Below are 17,927 nucleotides of genomic sequence, written 5' to 3'. Positions count from 1 at the left end.
TGTTTTCTTCTTCTGCTCTACATGATGCGGACGTTTGGCATCATGACATGATAATATCATGTCTGATATCCTGACACGCCCCGTGATAGACCCATGCCTGAACTCCCCAGTCAACGGCGACTTCTTCCACCTCCTCCCGGTGGATCTTGTTGAGGGACACGGTTTCTCCAAGGTGTGTCCTGGGTCTTCCCTACCGGTCAGACAAATCCAGGGAGGCGTCCGCCAGGCATCCTGGCCAAGGCTCCTCTTGATGCGGAGGAGTTTCTCATATGGACCCAGATGGGCCGCTTGTAGCCGCCATCTTGTCCTTTGGGTCACTAGTCAAAGTTCATGTCTTGAGCTCGCCCCTCCTAAATCTTGTTGTCGTTCTGGTATGAGATTTTTCATGAGAATTTCACACCTTTTTTGGGGAAAATGGCAGCCAGAAAGTGATTTTTCTGACTGGACACCAGCAACAGTCGGCCAGAGTCAGATGTTCCATGCCCACAACTGGACATGAATGGAGGATTTTAGGAAATGAAGCGTAGTACCGTGCCCCCACTAGAACCCCATTGCAGTGTAGAAGCTCCTTCACTGCACGATGGATCTGTTGACGTCATTTCCCACACTAGTTCTTCAATTTCCGCCTTTGTGACCCATTGCTGTGGGCGGCACCCCGATTCGAAATATATACCTAGCGGACTCTTCCTTCGGTACAACTACACACATCCGATGAGAGGGAGAGCAAAGTCATCCATGATGAAGCTGATCATGGTAGAGTAATATCTGCTAGCTGAATTAAGCTAAATGAGAGCAGAAAAAAGGGCGAGCCTTGGCGGGTTCTTCTGATGTGCTCAGGTATCGATCGCCCTACATGGCTGAGATGAAAGCAGTCAGCCAGGGATGGACCTTTATGAAGCGGGGACTCTAAATCCCCGTCCGTACGCCCCTTTCGATGAGGAGGAAACATGGCCGACCGCGAGGCCCCGGGACTTTCCCGTGAGGTGATTGTGTGCGTTCGTGTGTCGTCTTCGTGCTGAGGGGCATCATCGCTGCTGACGTCAGACGGGTTGACAAGCAACAGCGCGCCTCTTCGGGATTAACACGTCCTGAGACGTGGAGGCAGAAATGCAGGATGTGCTGATTCAGCTGCACGTCCACCATCGGGGGCTAAATATAACCTTCCTGGCTGCTCCCACCGCCTTTAAAGGCACCTCCTCCACAAAGTTTACTGGCAAGCTTTAATTGGACGCTGGAACCCGCTTATGTCGACGACACAGTCCCTTTATGTCGACATGTGTAGTAGTATGGATGACTACTACTGCCGAGCTACACCACATTACAACATGCACGGGGTGACTTCCTGTTCAGTGGCAAGTAAACTTCAAAATAAAAACAGCAGAATGGATCTTAGGTACATTCATTTATTTGTACATTGCTAATTTTTAACATTGTTAGAGCCCTTTAGACATAAAATAACAGCCCTATAGTCCCCTTTACTCTGGTTTTATCCAATATTGTATATGTAACAACAGAAAATAAGACATATTAGGCATAGTTAAACTTGTTTATGATCTTCTATATAGAGTTTTTAACATCATTAGAGCCCTCTAGACATGAAATAACAGCCCTATGCCCCCCTTTACTTTGGTTTCACCCAATATTGTAGACGTAATAACCAAAAATAATACATATTAGGCATAGTAAACCTGTTTAAGATCGTCTATATAGAGTTTTTAACATTATTAGAGCTCTCTAGACATAAAATAACAGCCCTATAGTCCTTTTTACTTTGGTTTTACCCAATATTGTAAACATAATAACCAAAAATAATACATATTAGGCATAGTAAACCTGTTTATGATCTTCTAAATAGAGTTTTTAACATTATTAGAGCCCTATAGACATGAAATAACAGCCCTATAGTCCCCTTTTACTCTGGTTTTACCCAATATTGTAGCTGTAATAATAAAAAATAAGACATATTAGGCATAGTAAATCTGTTTATGACTGAAATACAATGGCGTCGACACAAGCGGGTTCCTCTGTACTCGCTGTGTTGTTGCTATCGACAGGCCAAAAAGGTCAAACTGTGGAACTCCTGCGAGGGTGGCCGCACATGCAAATCAGTTGAGTCGCTTTTCTTGGGAAGGCGGGGAAGCGGACGTTGCGTTGTCACGCGTTCAAGCCCCCATTTGGCGCCTGCAGCGGCGGAGCGGCATCCGCCGTTAATATTTCACGGCGCCTCATATGTTCAGGCGGCCCCCTCCCCTACGGCGACGGCCATTGTTGTTCATTTATGTACGAGCTTGCCCGCTCGCCGCCAACAAAAAAGTCCGACTCGGCCCTCGGCGAGGCCCCCTGGAGGCGGCGAGTATTTCCCGACTCTTCCTTTCGATGATCTCATGTTGGAAACAGGCGGCGCGCGCTCCGTCCCGCAGAGATGGAGCAGCCATGATGAACGGAGCTAATTAATGATCGGGCTATTTGCGTGTGATCTCAGCGCTGCGGCTCCCCAGACGACGGAGCGCCATGGCCGCTTGTTGAGAGATTAGGAAGGCTTTTACCAACGCATGCATGCACCCCGGAGGACGGCAGCAGCGGCTCCGCCGTCGCATGCAGCAGCCTGAAAGTGCTGCATTGCAGCCGTTGAAGGCGGATTAGAAATGGGAGCGTTTATGTTGACGCCCCTTCAGACTGCCTGATTGGACGTCAGTCACGGATGGGAAGCGCTAGTACCGTCTAATCTGCGGTTCCTAATTCAATGACGAAACTCAATTAGCATCAATTAGCAGTCGGTGTGCCGCTTCTCTAATTAAAGTCATTCACGGTGTCAGCGACCACGACCATCCCATCGCCGCTCTTATGGTATCACATGATTAGCGTCTCTAACGAGGCCTCGTAAATAATAACGCGTGTGCACCTGGCCTCCGCGTATCGGCTGTCAGAGCACGACAGGCCCTGGCGAAGGATCCGACCCGGAGGTTAATCGATGGGGAGCCTTTGTCTTAAGGCGCCGTCGTAATAATAATAACTCCGCCGCAGCAGCCGATGACCTGGAGAGTCCATTAAAGGAGTCCGAGTTAGATGCTGCCAACTTCCATTTATGACGGCCATGACTTCCAAAATGGACCCGAACCGGAAAAGGAAAACTTCATGATCTGATTAGGCTGCAGGGAAGTGGGCTAGTGGGTCACGGCTAACCTTCAGGATAAGCTTCATTCCTCTGCAGTGGACTTGATTGTAAGAAGGGGGCGGGGGGCATGACGTCACTGCTGCTGACGTCCTGTGGGGGTGGTTTGGATGCGTCAGGGTCCACGGATGAAAGGTTCTCCGACTGGCTTGACTGACGGCGGAAAGAGAAACCAACCATTCCGTTTTTTCCCACATGACCATTTAGACTGAATGCCTCGACTGGGCTACTTAAGGGGACCTGGGGAGGGCACCCGTCTTCAATATTTACTTCAGCTGGGGCGTCATTAGTTCCTTTGTTTGATTCCGACTCCCCCTACCCCCCTTTATTTTTTGTTTTCGCCTCCCATGGTGAGGTTTAAGTTGGGTACCTCCTGACCTTCCTTGTTATTTTACCACAGGCCAATAAAAAAACATCTGTGGGCTGCAAATTGCCCTCGGGCCGCACTTTGGGCACCCTGACAATTTGACAACAGCTACGTATGTGTTGACGTCAACTTAAACGGTTATGACTTGACTGGGGTTGGTGACCCAAACGGGACCGGTCCCACTGTATGATTTGAAATAAGAAAAGCTGGTTCATGTGTCCTGGGACGCGCCTGCAAACCCCGCCCCCTTCCCTGAGGCTGTTACATCACAGCGTGCGTAAAAGGAACACGTGCACGACTTCTCCCCGAGCTCCTCTTGGTCTCTGCGGTCCCTCATCACATGACCCAACACACGTCCTGACGGACTTAGAGGTCATCCCGCTGGTCCGTCTGGGACCTGGACGTCCCACCCGAGCACAGCGGCCCTCGCCCCCGCAAACACACAAGCAGGCGTTGTGTGGCGATGTCAAACAAGGAGGGAGGCAACTTGGCCGCTCCACTTTCAGTGGCGGGAAAGTGGGGCGATCTGTTCTTTGGAAGTTTCCCAGTCAAATGTCCTGGGGACCGAGACACAGAGAGCGTCTATCTATACAACCGCCATGTCCTAGATAGACGGGAGGGCGGAGCCTAGGGAGCGCAACATGAAGTGTGTGTGTGTGAGTGTGTGATGGAAAAAAAAGGTTAAATGTCACACTGCTGGTGGATCAGCCGAAAGATGGCGTCACTGAGGCAACCAAATGATTGATTGACATTTAGTCGGTCAAAACTGCAGCAAACTTTTAGCACCACTTTATTAGGTACACCCTCTAATGAGATCCTGGACATAAATGCAACAATATCTTTATTATTGTGCTTTGTACATTTATTTTGTTGATCCTGCTTACAATCGTAGATAAACACAGGACAAACATTTTAGGCAAAAATAATCAACAAACGTACAATTTCAAGAAAATAACACAATCATACTTTTGTTTGAGCAAAATGACGCTAAAAACAAAAAACTAGTAACGTCTTGCACAATATTAGAATGGAGTAGCTTAGAAATCCCACATTCAGCCTACCCTCGAACGCATCACCAACAGCCACGGTGCACAGCTGCACTAATTAGCTCATTCGCTTTTTAAGCGTGTTTAAGTGCGTTGTTGCGTCTTTTCGGCGTGTCACCGGCACCTTTGGAGACTCAGATCACTTCTGCTGCCCCGTTTGAGCCGTGAAGGACAGAAATGACGGTAACTTTTATGGATCGTAGCATGTAGCGTGTAGTATGCTAACCGTTGTCTTGTTTTTCAGTTAGCTAGCGCTGCCTTCTTATGTGTCGTTATGCCTTATTCTCGCTCGTGGGTTATCCCTTTTTGATGGAATGCTAGTTTTTAGGACGTTTGGCGGTACTATAAAAGTTGTTTAAATGTGTTCCCTGGCTCAACTTGACCTGTTACATGTTTCACTTCGGGTCTGTTACTGGATGCACTTTCCTTTGCCTCCATTTTGTTCGTGGCTATTACTGGATGCACTTTCCTTTGCCTCCATTTTGTTCGTGGCTATGATTGGCTAAATGAGCTGTCGATTAATTATTAGGTCACTCTTTGGTTTAACTGTGCCAATCAGATTTCTTACCTGCCAACAAGACTGACACCTGATTGGATGAAAGCAGACACAAGGACTGAGCTATCAAATGAAGACCTGAGCGATGACTGACTATGATCGACTCCAGCTGTGAGACGCGCCATTTCTAAATGCTCATTAAATGACAAAAATGTGTTTTTAAATGAAATTCTAGCTATGTGGAACTAATATTCTGCCAGGCTCGGTTGATCTATGACGTGGCACCAACATGATGTTCACTACTGAATGAAAGTCTTTCAATGAAGCTTTTATTAGGACGTTTGTGACCAAACTGCAGGTTAGTGAGGTTTCAGTGTCTTTATACCAGCTCATTAATTACCTAATCTGCTGATTTAATTTGAATCTAGCTAATTAGCTCTCCTTGCTTTAGTCCAATCGAGCTTCTCCATGGAAATGGTCCCACCTAGCTGAACTATCTTCTTGTCCTTGGTTCCACCTCAACTTCCCGACAAATCAAGTGTAAAATATTAAAGAGACTTGGCTGAATCTGGCACTCGGTATTGAAAATGAGCCTTCCTTATGCTAACCGTCGTGGCGCTAACGACTGAGTGCGTGATGAGATGAAGGGCCGGTGAGGTTAATGTGCTTTTAAGATGCTGAGCAGACTGAAAGTGTTAACGATTTGACCTGAAAGGGAAACGAGTCTCCAAGGAGGTTGGGTAGAAAGGAAGAGTTGTAAAAAAAATAAAAAAGAGCGATTGTCATCACCTGTTGGACAATATGTTGCGCTCTGATGTTATGGTTCATGATGGGGGGGGGGGGAAAGATGCCGAGTTGGGAAAAATGGCTGCAGACTCTGAGATGGCCAACGCTAGCTACTCCAGCAGCCATCCTGATAAGGGCCACCCTGTCCGCCAATCAGCACGCTGCTCTGTCTAGCTCCGCCCTTTAGGTACCCTGCGTGAAGGGTGCCGTAAATTGGTGATTCTGTGGTCTCCACATTTCTAATAAACTGTCCTTCCTTTGCAGCATCACTCCTAGAACCATGGTGTTGCCCGTGGCGCCGCCCTCCCTGTCGCCATGACGATGCCCTTCAGCCCCCTGTCCAGCGACGAGGAGCACCAAAGGATGCTGGGAAACAACAGACACCTGTATCCAGGGGCGGAGGACGAGGAAGAGGAGGAGGAAGAAGAGGAAGAGGAAATGGAGGAAGACGAGCGAGACGAAGATGGCGAGGAGGAGAACGGCGAGCTGGAGGGGGAGGAGGAAGATGAGGAAATGGTGGAGGAGATCCGCCGAGGAGGCCCCTCGCGGGGGGGCAGGACCGAGGGGCAGAGGCAGTCGGTCAAAGCGGTCGGGCGACCCGCTGGGGACAGACAAGTCCGACCCGGAAACCCGGGGCATGCGGCCAACCCCTACTCGTCCAATCCTGGTGGCCCGCACCAGCAGCCGGCCAATCAGCAGCAGCCCCAGCAGAGGAGGCTGAAGGAGCGCGCTTCCAGCTCGGTGCCGCCCGAGGACGCCCACATCGCCATGATGGTGTTCCGAATCGGTATTCCGGACATCAAACAAACGGTGAGTGAACGCTGAACTCCTCCAACTTTCCTTCTGGTAACCATGGCAACAAAAGGCCACCTTTTGGCTGCCAACATTCAACAAGCTTCACGGGGAGGAATCATAGTCTCCATTCTGGCCCACGTGGCTGCCTTTGGCGCTGGTTCGATTCCCGGCATGGGACTCAACGCCCACCCATGGGATCTGTCCAGTGCTGGTTCCAAGCTGAATGGTCCGAGATGATGACCTCCCGTGGAGATGTTTCCTCCGGTGCCATGACTTCAGTCCATGAAGTCAAACGGCGCTGAAGCCGCCCTGCACAGCTCAGCAGCTGAGCAAAGTGAAGAGCGAGCGCGAGGCGTTCAAGGTGACCTCGCTCCTCCAGAGACAAAAAGCTTTGGAGAGCCATCACAATGGCCACATCCGAGAGCGAGAGTTGAAAAGGATTTGGAGAGGTTGAGAATGGGAGGCGGGAAGCGCCGCCTCCGGTGCCGTGGCGCCAAAGAGGCCCTAAAGGCGGCGATAAAGCATGCTGTGAAAAGCCCGTTCAGGTGTGACTGCTTTAAGAGGCCGTAATTGTGATGGAACCATCCGCCATCTCGCTCCATCACTCTGATGCAGGCCCACGGGGCAGCAGAGTTTGATGGACACCACGTTGGACGTGGAGGCAACCAGGAGGTGGGAAGGAGGTGCAGGAAGGCAAACGGAATGAGGATATAGTCTGCTTTTGTGTTATGTATAGGCTTCACTTTTGCATCTCATAACGGTGCGTTCAAGGACCCACCAAACAAAGCGTAAAATTTTAGACATAAACATGTATCGCTCTTCTCAACAGGTAGCGGGTGCTGCTGTGGGCGCCCCCCCCCCCCCCCCCCCCCCCCCATCTGAATGGGGAAAGTGCCACGTCTTTGAAAACGGGTAAAGAGGCAGGTCATTTAATGCAACACACCTATTCCGCTTCCAAAGACCGCTATTAAAAGACCATAACATAACGCCGTTATTCCAAGTATGGAAAGGTTTGGTAAGCCCGCCCCTTTTGCTACGTCGGCAAGATGGCGACTGAGGGTGGTAAGAGTCCATCACTTCCATCCGGCAGCTGACATCGTACAGTAGGACGTAAGTGCACCAGTGAGACGCAGCACTCTGACGCCAACTCGCCCACTAGACATGACCAATCGCACCCAGAGTTTGAAACCTTCATCTCGACACAGACCTCAACGAAACTGGCGCTTTTTTATTTCCGGCTGCGCTCGGGTCAACCTGTTGCGGTCCTGCCGTGATGCGTTCGCCGCATCGTCATCGCAGCGTCACTATAAATGCCTCCTACTTCCGCGCTCTCGCTGCCATGTGATGTATTATTGATCCGCCGTGTTTTCAGTATTTTTAAATCCCATCGTGAATTATTCATGCACGCTTGTTTATTCCGACAAATGGGCATCCAACTTTAACAGCCACGGGACGGATAAACCAGAACCTGAGAGGAGTCTCTGGAAGACGGGGAAAGAAGATGGCCGTTTGCTTCACTGGAGGCGCAATAAAGGGAGCAGCAGGGAAATGGAGATGGACGGAGGTGAAGTGAGGTTGGCAGAAGGTAGCTGGCGTGATGAGACGCCGCAGATCGAAGAGGACGGCGGGGTCCGCGTAAATCCACTGGGGCCTGGCAGTCCTAAACGAGTCTTTTATGTCGTTTTGCTTCATCTTGACCTCATTCGTTATCCAATTAAGCAGGCGTTGTAAATATGTTGGCTAATATCGCTGGAAAGGAACTCCCCTGGGACACCTGAGCTCCTTGTTAATGTTGGAGGCAAATGTTTTTCTTTTCAGTGTTAAGGCCCACTTTGTCTCACTCCATTTGACTCCCTGATAAGCTGCTTTCCTCTCCTTCACTCTCCCATCGCTACGTCCCGAGCAGCGCGTCGGGCTTCTTCCACATGTCGGCTAATTCACCCTCAATAAACTCCAAACGCACTCGTTAATCGTGTCGTAACGAGACGAGGGAGTGACTCCAGCCCACATGGATCCAGGCGGGACGGAAGATTCCAGAGCGGAGGCATGACTCACAAGCAGGGATGCGGAAGTACTGGGATAGGAGGAAGGAGGACTGCAATCTATCTGCGGTGCTGGATGGATGTCATGCTAATTTGCATAATTGTCTTTTTGGCAAACAAATCTCAAATCTTTGATACTGGACCTTGGCATGTCCTTCCTTTCTTCCTCAAAAATGTTAATTTTAGCAGAGTCTTGGATAGAAGCTATAAACTTTAAGCCGTATAATAAAATACACTTGTTCAAATTGTAAAGCACATTTATTCATCAGGGACAAACTAACTTCTGATGTTATCTCAGCCCCTGCAAACATTGCTAGTAAATCTCCAACCAACTGTAATGGTGGTGCTTGTGATGAAGGAAGATGTAGTCGCCCATGCAATCCCATCTACATATGGAAGACGCTCGTTTTGGTTACCTTCCTTAAATTAAAGCCATAAAATACAACGCGGTGAAAATATACTCATACACAATACAAAGTGTGCCCATATTAGCTAAGATGAATGAAGATGCTCAGATGTGTCCCAATACTTTTGTCCGTGCATTGCAGTGATTCTTTGCAGCGGCGGAGGGATTACGTGTTTGTGAAGGGCTGAGATAATGAGTGGCAGGGAAGGGAGAGGCACAATGGAGAACGAGGAGCAGAAGAAGGCTGCTAAGAAATGAAATTGCTCCTCTGATGAGATGTTGCCAGGAAGGAAGGCTGCGCTAATTTAGACGGTGAGCCATGCAGCGGAAGAAAGCTTGACTTAAATGTTGACATGGCTGTCGTTTGTGTGTTGCTGTCGCCGGCGATGGCGATGGCGGGGTTATTTCCCCACAGAGCTCATTAAAGGCTTGCAGCCCTGAGGAACGCACCAAAGGCCACCCGGACGCAGCCAGGAGCGGCCCCTTTCTGTGCTTACCCAAGTTTGAGCCAGAGAATCAGACATGACGGGCAGATGAAGGCGAGGAACAGCCAGGATGGAGACGGTGGGCGTACGAGTGTGGGAAAGTGAGATCACACGTCGAAGATGGCATTTTTAGTCGCATACGAGCGAGGCGGAAGGCCTCCCTGCTGCATATGCATGCTGATGCTGGAATGGAACGCCCTTCGTGGAGTAAGGCACGGCTGAAAAGAACCTTGCGCTATGACTGGGGTGTCCACAATGCGGCCTGGGGGCCATTTTGGGGACTTGCAGTAGTATATGTTGTAATCGCCGGACATAACCTTTTAAAGTGGTCATTTTACAGCACAAATGAATGGGAAAATTTGGGTTTAGCTTGGAGCAAATGGGGGGGTTTAACTTATTTTAGAATGTAATTGTTGACATGTCTGCACGTGTCTATCCGTGTTGTAAATTCCAGTGCAACCCCAGACTGACCACTTAGTCTGCGGCCGTTTGGGAACGACGCAAACCTCAGCGTGGGAAAGAAGTGAGAAGAAGTGAGATGAGCCCTAATTGGCTGACCGGTCTGCCGCTAGAGGAACAGTTGTAATTTCTAGAGGGAATGCCGCTCAATAGGCCGGGGATGCATCTACCAATCCTGGTTGTCGACGTATCGGAAGACGTGAACTCTCCTGGAAAAGCAGGGATCCTTGTCTCTCCTTGCTTTGCAACCATCGCTAACGCGTACGCGCGCCCGAATGACATGCAGTCAGACTAAGCTCCCCATTGTAACCCCGCCCCCTTTAGCTACACACAAGAAGTACCCCCATCTCCTCTGGAACACAGGGATGTCTCCATGGCAACAAGCAACTTGCTCCACTAATGAACCGGTTGCCTTGGTAACCATACTGGCTGTGTGACAGTGAATAAAACACAAAGCGTGAATGTGATGCTGGCCGTGTGTGTGTGTGTGTGTGTGTGTGTGTGTGTGTGTGTGTTAGCCAGTCTATGACAATGAGCTAAAGTGTAAGGATGCGTCGGCCGCCATGCAGCAGTGCAGAAACATGCAGCAGCGCTTGCCCTCAGCCGACCTCTGTGGTGGCCGCAGCACGTCGTCATGACAACAAACGTCCTTCACTCGTTTGTTGTGACTTCACTTTGCTGACGGAGCCTCTTTGAGTGTGCGCGTGTGTGTGTGTGTGTGTGTGTGGATGCACTTGAAGCCGCACTGTACAGCCATTCATATCCTGCCTGCACCTTCTGGGAATCACCTGTTTTACTCTGACACTGTCTCCCCCTGCTGGCCGGAAGTGTCACTGCACCAGATGGTAACTTTCCAACGTGCTGTCGTCCTTCCTGTAGAAATGTCTGCGCTTCAACCCAGATGCCACGGTTTGGAAGGCCAAGCAGCAGGTCTTGTGCTCGCTGACCGAGTCCCTGCGAGACATCCTCAACTACGGCCTCTTCCAGCCTGCCACCGATGGACACGATGCCAAATTTCTGGAGGAGGAGCGGCTGCTCAAAGAGTACCCCCAGTCCTTTGAGAAGGGGGTGCCATATTTGGAGGTACACACACACACACACTACTTGTAAAGGGTGCTTTTAATCTAAAATCTGTCAAGCTTCCCTTCACAATAAATGTGCGTTTAATCTCCATGCTGTTGGTGTTGGAATAAATTGGAATTCTTTCCATCTGCTTCAGTTCCGATACAAGACGCGGGTGTACAAGCAGACCAACCTGGATGAGAAGCAGCTGGCCAAACTGCACACCAAGGTACGCAAACCCCCACAAAAGGATCTGGAAACGTGTCCCTTCAATGCAACGTGTGGCCTGCTTACATCACATAATAATAATAATCTAAAGTAGACTCGTCCCCCGCCTTGTGTCCACATGTGCAGGCCAGCCTGAAGAAGTTCATGGACTACATCCAAACCAGCGCCGTGGACAAGATGAGCAAGTTTATAGACAAGGGCCTCGATCCCAACTACCAGGATGCTGACACCGGCGGTACGTCTGTTGTTGATTTAAAAAAAAAAAAAAGTAATGTCTCCCGTCTTCACATCCAGAATAATGTAAGAATATGGTCGGTACTATGTCAAAATATTATCATAAATTTGGCTTTATTTGACCAATGTTTGAAAATTGCACTTTTAATAGTAAATTTCAGACGATAAGAAACACGCATGTGGGCCACAAATGGTCCCCGGGCCGGGTGTTTGCCTTGATTCCATTAAGTTCTCTTAATGTAGCCTGCAGTCAGTCTACATGTGGAAAGTTTGAGGAATCGACGTCAGATGGTTTGTGGAGAAATCAGGTCGTCACGTCTCCCCAACGTGCAGCAGATGGTTGAACAAATGGGGCATTTTATTGGCGTGGGTTCAAACCAAGATGCCCTGTGTGGGCCTGAGGAGATGCAGCTATAGACAGGGAAGTTGTATGACAAGGTACCCCTCTCCTGGGATCCGCTACGGTGGCATACAGACTGTCCGTCATGTGACCGCTCGTTGCTCCTGGCGCCTCCTGCTGGTGTTGACACGGCGCAGCAGACGCTTTGTTTACAGTCTGAGTGCTGCGGCGTGTCGCTGCGGCCGCTGTGGGAGCGGGTGTCAAAACGTAACGCGTCCTGTCAACAGGAGCGTGGCATGCGCTGCCGTTGTCAAACAGCAGGGGGGGGGGGGTCAGGACCACCTCTGTGAACACTGCCAAGTCATTTTGTGTATTAACGACCCTTACGCCCCCACCCCAGAGACTCCTCTGTCCCTGGCCGTGCAGTGCGAGCCCGGTGGAGGCGAAGCCATCCGGGTCTTGGTGGAGGGGGGGGCCCACATCGACTTCCGTGCCAAAGATGGACTCACGCCGCTCCACAAGGCTGTCCGAGGCCACCGCCATATTGCCCTGCTGGTACGGTACTACGAGCTGAGACATCACCACTTTAAACAACATCCACATAAACACACATTTGCCGGCCAATCAGAAGCCTGAAAACGCAACTCCTGCAAAGATAACACATGTTCAACTATATAGAGTAGTGATACATTAGATAATATAAGCTCACACTTGCATAAATTGCCCATTCATTCATTAATCGCCCATTTGTGTTATATGGCGCACACACAAACGAGTCTACCATCTATGACAAGGGTTTCAAACTCGTTTTCATTGATCCCAGTTATGGATGGATGGATGGATGGATGGATGAAGTTTTAGAAGAACCGCTTGCAGTACATGCATGTTCTCCTCTTGTGTGTGTGGGTTTTCTTCGGGTACTCTGACTTCCTCCATTATCCCAAAAGCATGCATGCTTGCTTCATTGGTGATTCTAAATTGTCCATAGGTAGGAACATGAGTCGGAATGGTTGGCGACCAGTCCGGGGTGTACCCCGCCTCTCGCCCCAAGTCAGCTGGAATATGCTAGGATAGGCAGCATCGATGATGGTTGGAAAGGGAAGTGCGTTATTGGGACACATAAAATGACACGATGAGCCAGATCTGGCCCCCAGACCAGCGGACTATGACATGAAACCGTCCACACACTTTTTACACCAGTGCATTTGGACATCCGTGGTTTAAGTAAACTCCCCCTGGTTCATCACCCACGCACAAACTGAACTCGGTACCTTATTCTGTCCTAGCAAAGACAAATTTGCATAACTGCAATGTTTCATTGGTTAACTCAAGTGGGTGTTTTTCAAATGCAGCCAGCACTCCTCACTGTGAGGCACACCATTATAATAATGACCTCATTATTGTAATAATAATAATAGGACTTCCAGGGACATTTGTGAGCCACGTACCAGCAAGAAGAGCCAACGCCGCGGCGGAGCTTCGTGAGGGATGAACGCGTGAATCATCAGCGGTGCTGCGCTTGGTCCCACAGGTCCTGCTGTCTCTGGGCGCCTCTCCAGACTACAAGGACCGGCGGGGGCTGACGCCGCTATACCACACTGTGCTGACGGGGGGTGACACCTCCTGCTGTGAAACACTGCTTTACCACCACGCCAAGTTAGGCATCAGGGACGAGAACGGCTGGGACGAAACACATCAGGTAATCCAACATCTACAATGTCCACCTAATCGGAACCGCTTATGAGAAATACCACAAATATTATTGATTACTTTGGTCTGATTACTTGGACGATTTACACCAATTAAAGGCGCGTACGCAGTTTGAAGCCTGCACTTTGGAGGTTAGTTGAAACGCAGCGTCTGTATGTGCCACCCATCAAGTGAGCGCAGATGACCGATGCTAAAATGCTAAGCTAAAAATACAAATAACAGAATTCTGATGTGATGTTGCTAAAATGCGGCAAGCAAACTGGAACACGTGTTGTGTTTACGTGCGCTCTTGTGTGTCCGTCACACACCATCCGTGACACCACACCTCCGCCATCGTCCCTGTCCCAGCGAAGAACTGCAGGTCGCTTTGTCCAATTGTCAGTCATCCTGATCTCATCAATCAATGTTATTGGCACTGTTAAAACGCCGGGGCAGGAACTATGGACCAAACTATGGGCCGTGAATGGCTGTATATGAAACATAGTTGTGTTTTTATTTGTTTAAACCTCCAGCATACGTCTTTTTTTCTGTCCTGTCGCCCCCCCACTCCAGGCCTGTCAGAACGGCAACTCGCAGCATCTGGAGCACCTCCTCTTCTACGGGGCGGACTCGTCCTCCCAGAATGCTTCTGGAAACACTGCCTTGCACATCTGTGCTTTATATAACAAGGTGCGCTCTGACACTTTTCAACAGAACACAACAGTGTTTCCTACAGGCCTGTAATCTATATGTGGTGGGGTGGGGGGGACTCGCCATATTGGGAACAATGAGCCCTCCAGACCTGGTGCATATGAGGTGTGGTAAGAAGCAGAGTTCCGGTGCCATCTACTGTACGGAGTTGGAAAAGACTCTCATTACGTGTTTATGATGGCGGGTAAGCAGGTTGAAGCAAGTCTATATGTGGAGGGTCGCCAAAAGGACATGTGGGGAACATTTGGTACATCTGTAGACTTCCGCTGCAACGGCTGTGTATGACATGCATGCCTTAAATAAAGTACACAATATCTGACATGAAGTACACATTTATCTTTAATGGTACTAAATGTCTTTTATCCTAGGAAAGCTGTGCACGAATCCTGCTCTACCGAGGAGCAAGCAAAGACACAAAGAACAACAGCGGCCAAACGCCCTTTCAGGTAATCTCAGGATGATTATTATTTGTGTTTGAAGTTAATGTCACTTTAATCATGATTTGGATGGGAAAAGATTCTGTTTTTTTTTAATGCTGAATCGCATCCAAGCCCGTTGCTGCCAACTCGCTTGGTGCTGCAGTTTGTATTTTAGGTGTGAAATCCTCATTTCCTCAGGTGGCCGTCATGTCGGGTCATTTCGAGCTGGGGGAGATCATCAAAAACCATCGGGACACAGATGTGGGTAAGTCGTCATAACTACTGAAAGACAGGCCTTAAGGGAACCTTGGTTAGCGTCATTCATTTCTTCAAAAAGTTGGACTCTAACCGAAACAGGTGCTAAATCCAACTTGATTCCTGGTGACACCACCTTCCTTTTTCTCACCTCAATCACCCAAAGGGACGTGAACAAGGTTTCAAAATAAAGAAAGACCCTGCTGACTATGCTGAGGGTCAGTAAAAGAACAATCTGAGGCTTGAATATGGCCCTCGGGCCACATTGTGGACACACTAGTTATAAGAGAGGCAGGTTCTCCTTCTACTGCCATCCTTATTGGATGTCATTTTATTATAAGTATCAGCATCAAATGTAGCACGAAGGCCTTCTGCCTCGCTGGTGTTTTTTCACCGTTAAAACGGCGACAAAGTGTGTCTGAAAGCGTGATCTCACTTTCCCACTCTGGTACGCCCACTGTCTCTGTCCTGGCGTAAGTACGGTATTGCCGAATATCAAGAGAATCTTGTTTTTTTTTACCAGTTCCCTTCGTGGAGTCTCCAAAGTACGCCCCCCAGAGGCGAGAGAGCACGCGCACCCTGACCGTGCCCCACCCACACCCTTTCCTGCGAGCCAACAGCGACAGCAGCATGAACCTACCAGACTGGATGGCCATGCCCAACTCTCTGAGCACCAACATCGTCTCCGTGCAGGTACTGACCAGAAGGTCCTGGGAACCAAGGACAAGGAATGTTCCATGGGAATGTGATGTCTGCGTCTCGCAGGGATTCAAACACACTGGAACCATACGCAGCTCCAGCAGTCCCAGGGGGGCCAGGACACGCTCTCCTTCCCGAGGCAGGATTGGAGACAAGGAGGATCGCAGCCGACAGAGTCGGAAACAAGGGTGAGAGGACGGTCATTTGTCATTTTATGTGATGATGCAATCTCTAAAGTCCAGAGGTGGACCTCTGGTGGTCGCTTTGGGTGGAAAGTCTGGCGTGCTGGTCGCCAGTCATTCAAATGCCAAAGCGGCATTTTGCACATGCCTCCATGAAGTGGGTCACCAGGAGGTTTGAGTTCTATGTGCTTCCAATGCTCCATCCACTCAGGCCCCCTCCTGCCGGCACCGCCACCCAAACAGCAGGCCAGCGGCGACGCCTGTACAGCGCCGTGCCCGGGCGTGTCTTTGTGGCCACCAGATCGCACTCGGCCCAGGGAGAGCGGGAAATCAGCTTCAGCAAGGGCGACCGGGTGAAAGGTGAGTGCGTTCGGAGGTCGAACCCGAGCCCGAGGGTCTGCTCGTCGCCATGAATCGAACCAGGCGCTCGGGCTCTAAAAACAACAACATCTTTAACCTTTCAAATATGTCGATCCCATGCTCCTCACGACACCGGCGTTGGCGAGCTCGGGGAACTATTTCAGCGCTGGGATTTAATTAGAACTTTTATGGCACCATTTAGCCATGTGATGAAGTAGCGGCTGCGTCCCAGATACCACAGACCTACTTGGGGGGGCAGGGAGCACAGTTTGGTCCCCTGCAGTGCCTAGCATCCAAAAACAATAGAGGAAGACCAAAGAGGAGGTTTATGGATGCAGTGAAGGAGGACATGAGGGTAGTTGGTGCAGATGCAGAAGACAGGCTTGGATGGAGGAGATGGGTTTGCTGTGGCGCCCCCTGAAGGGAAAAGCACAAACAGAAAGAATAATAATAATAATATTGCCATGAGATGTAGGGCAGATATCATGGCGCTGTTCAATCACTTCAACCCCCCTCCAGACTCCAGCCAGTTGTGCCCCCCGCCCCGCACAATCCAAATGTGTTGAGTTGAACCGGAGTCCAAAAGCACAACGGTGAGCAAGGAGACGGTAGCAAAGTGCCACGTCCTGATGTGTGTCCACTTTGTCCTAACACGAGTGTAAGGTCTCTGTGTGTGTTTGTATTCAATGTCTGCAGGTATGAATATGTGTGTGTTTGTGAGTGAGTCTAAGGTGTCGCCAGGTATGTATGTCTTGGTGAGTATGTAGGCTTGCATGTGTGTCTGTCGTCCATTTTGTCCGTTTACTGATGTCACCCTCGTCTTTGCCGTAGAGCAGGGGGTGTCCAAACCTTTACCCGGCCAGGGGCCGCGTGCGGAAACATTGATGGGCGGCGGCCACTTGGCTTCGCGGGCCACACTTTTTACACAAGTGCGGGAATTGGAACACAGCCATTTTGCCTATTAAAGATGAAAATAAGACTTTTTTTTCACTTTGTCAGTAATTTATGTTAATGATGATGATGATAATAATAATAATAATGCAGGTAAAATGTCTCCTTGCTTCATTCCGCCTCTGTCAAGTGTTAAGATTTCTCACTTTGTTTGGCGGTTCTTGAAGTCACCATAGTTGCTGTGTGATGCTAAAGTCAATCAATGTTATCATTTATTATTAGCTTGGAAAAGTGAGAGCAAGCGGTGTCAAAAATCGACATTTTTAGTAAATCAGTAACTTGCTGATTTTTTTTGGTTGGTGTGGAACATCACTCCCGCCAAAAATGGGGATCTAATTTAATATCTACCGACGTCGCTCATTAATAATGAATTCATTTTATTTTTCACAATAAGGCACTGAGCTGCAAGTCGGAAATGGCCCCCAGGCCAGATTTTGGACACCCCTTGTTGTAGCTTTATGTGTGTTTGGGTGGTTTTGTGGTTGAGTTCTCTACTTGATGCTGTTCTCCCACTACCCCCCCGCCCCCCTCTGCTCCTCCCTAGTGCTGAGCGTTGGCGAAGGTGGCTACTGGGAGGGGACGGTCCGCGGACGCACCGGCTGGTTCCCCTCCGACTGTGTGGAGGAAGTGATGCTTCGAAGTCAAGACGCCCGATCAGGTTAGCTCGTCACTGGCCGCTTCTCCTCCACTGTCACATGACACACGCATGATCTAACACGCAACGTTTGTTTCTGGGGTTGTTC

At 49.6% G+C, this 17,927-nt stretch overlaps 1 protein-coding gene across 1 annotated transcript in view; it reads left to right on the top strand.

Annotated features, from left to right (window-relative positions):
• The window catches only part of shank1 (SH3 and multiple ankyrin repeat domains 1), a 40,465-nt gene that overhangs the window by 5,196 nt on the left and 17,342 nt on the right, over nt 1-17,927 (top strand). The window contains exons 2-14 of the mRNA XM_078797429.1: nt 6,132-6,677; nt 10,934-11,137; nt 11,274-11,345; nt 11,471-11,579; nt 12,319-12,473; nt 13,450-13,617; nt 14,181-14,297; nt 14,687-14,764; nt 14,936-15,002; nt 15,516-15,685; nt 15,758-15,879; nt 16,085-16,233; nt 17,729-17,842. Coding sequence (XP_078653555.1) covers nt 6,183-6,677; nt 10,934-11,137; nt 11,274-11,345; nt 11,471-11,579; nt 12,319-12,473; nt 13,450-13,617; nt 14,181-14,297; nt 14,687-14,764; nt 14,936-15,002; nt 15,516-15,685; nt 15,758-15,879; nt 16,085-16,233; nt 17,729-17,842 — 2,020 coding nt within the window. The 5' untranslated portion in view covers nt 6,132-6,182. The remainder of the gene's footprint in view (nt 1-6,131; nt 6,678-10,933; nt 11,138-11,273; nt 11,346-11,470; nt 11,580-12,318; nt 12,474-13,449; nt 13,618-14,180; nt 14,298-14,686; nt 14,765-14,935; nt 15,003-15,515; nt 15,686-15,757; nt 15,880-16,084; nt 16,234-17,728; nt 17,843-17,927) is intronic.

This window comes from Doryrhamphus excisus, linkage group LG16 (genome assembly GCF_037039965.1).
Source record: "Doryrhamphus excisus strain RoL-2023G ecotype Guam linkage group LG16, RoL_Dexc_Guam_v1.1, whole genome shotgun sequence".
In the NCBI taxonomy this organism is placed as follows: domain Eukaryota; kingdom Metazoa; phylum Chordata; class Actinopteri; order Syngnathiformes; family Syngnathidae; genus Doryrhamphus; species Doryrhamphus excisus.
The sequence above is the reverse complement of the archived record's forward strand: the minus strand, read 5'-3'. Positions and strand labels throughout refer to the sequence as shown.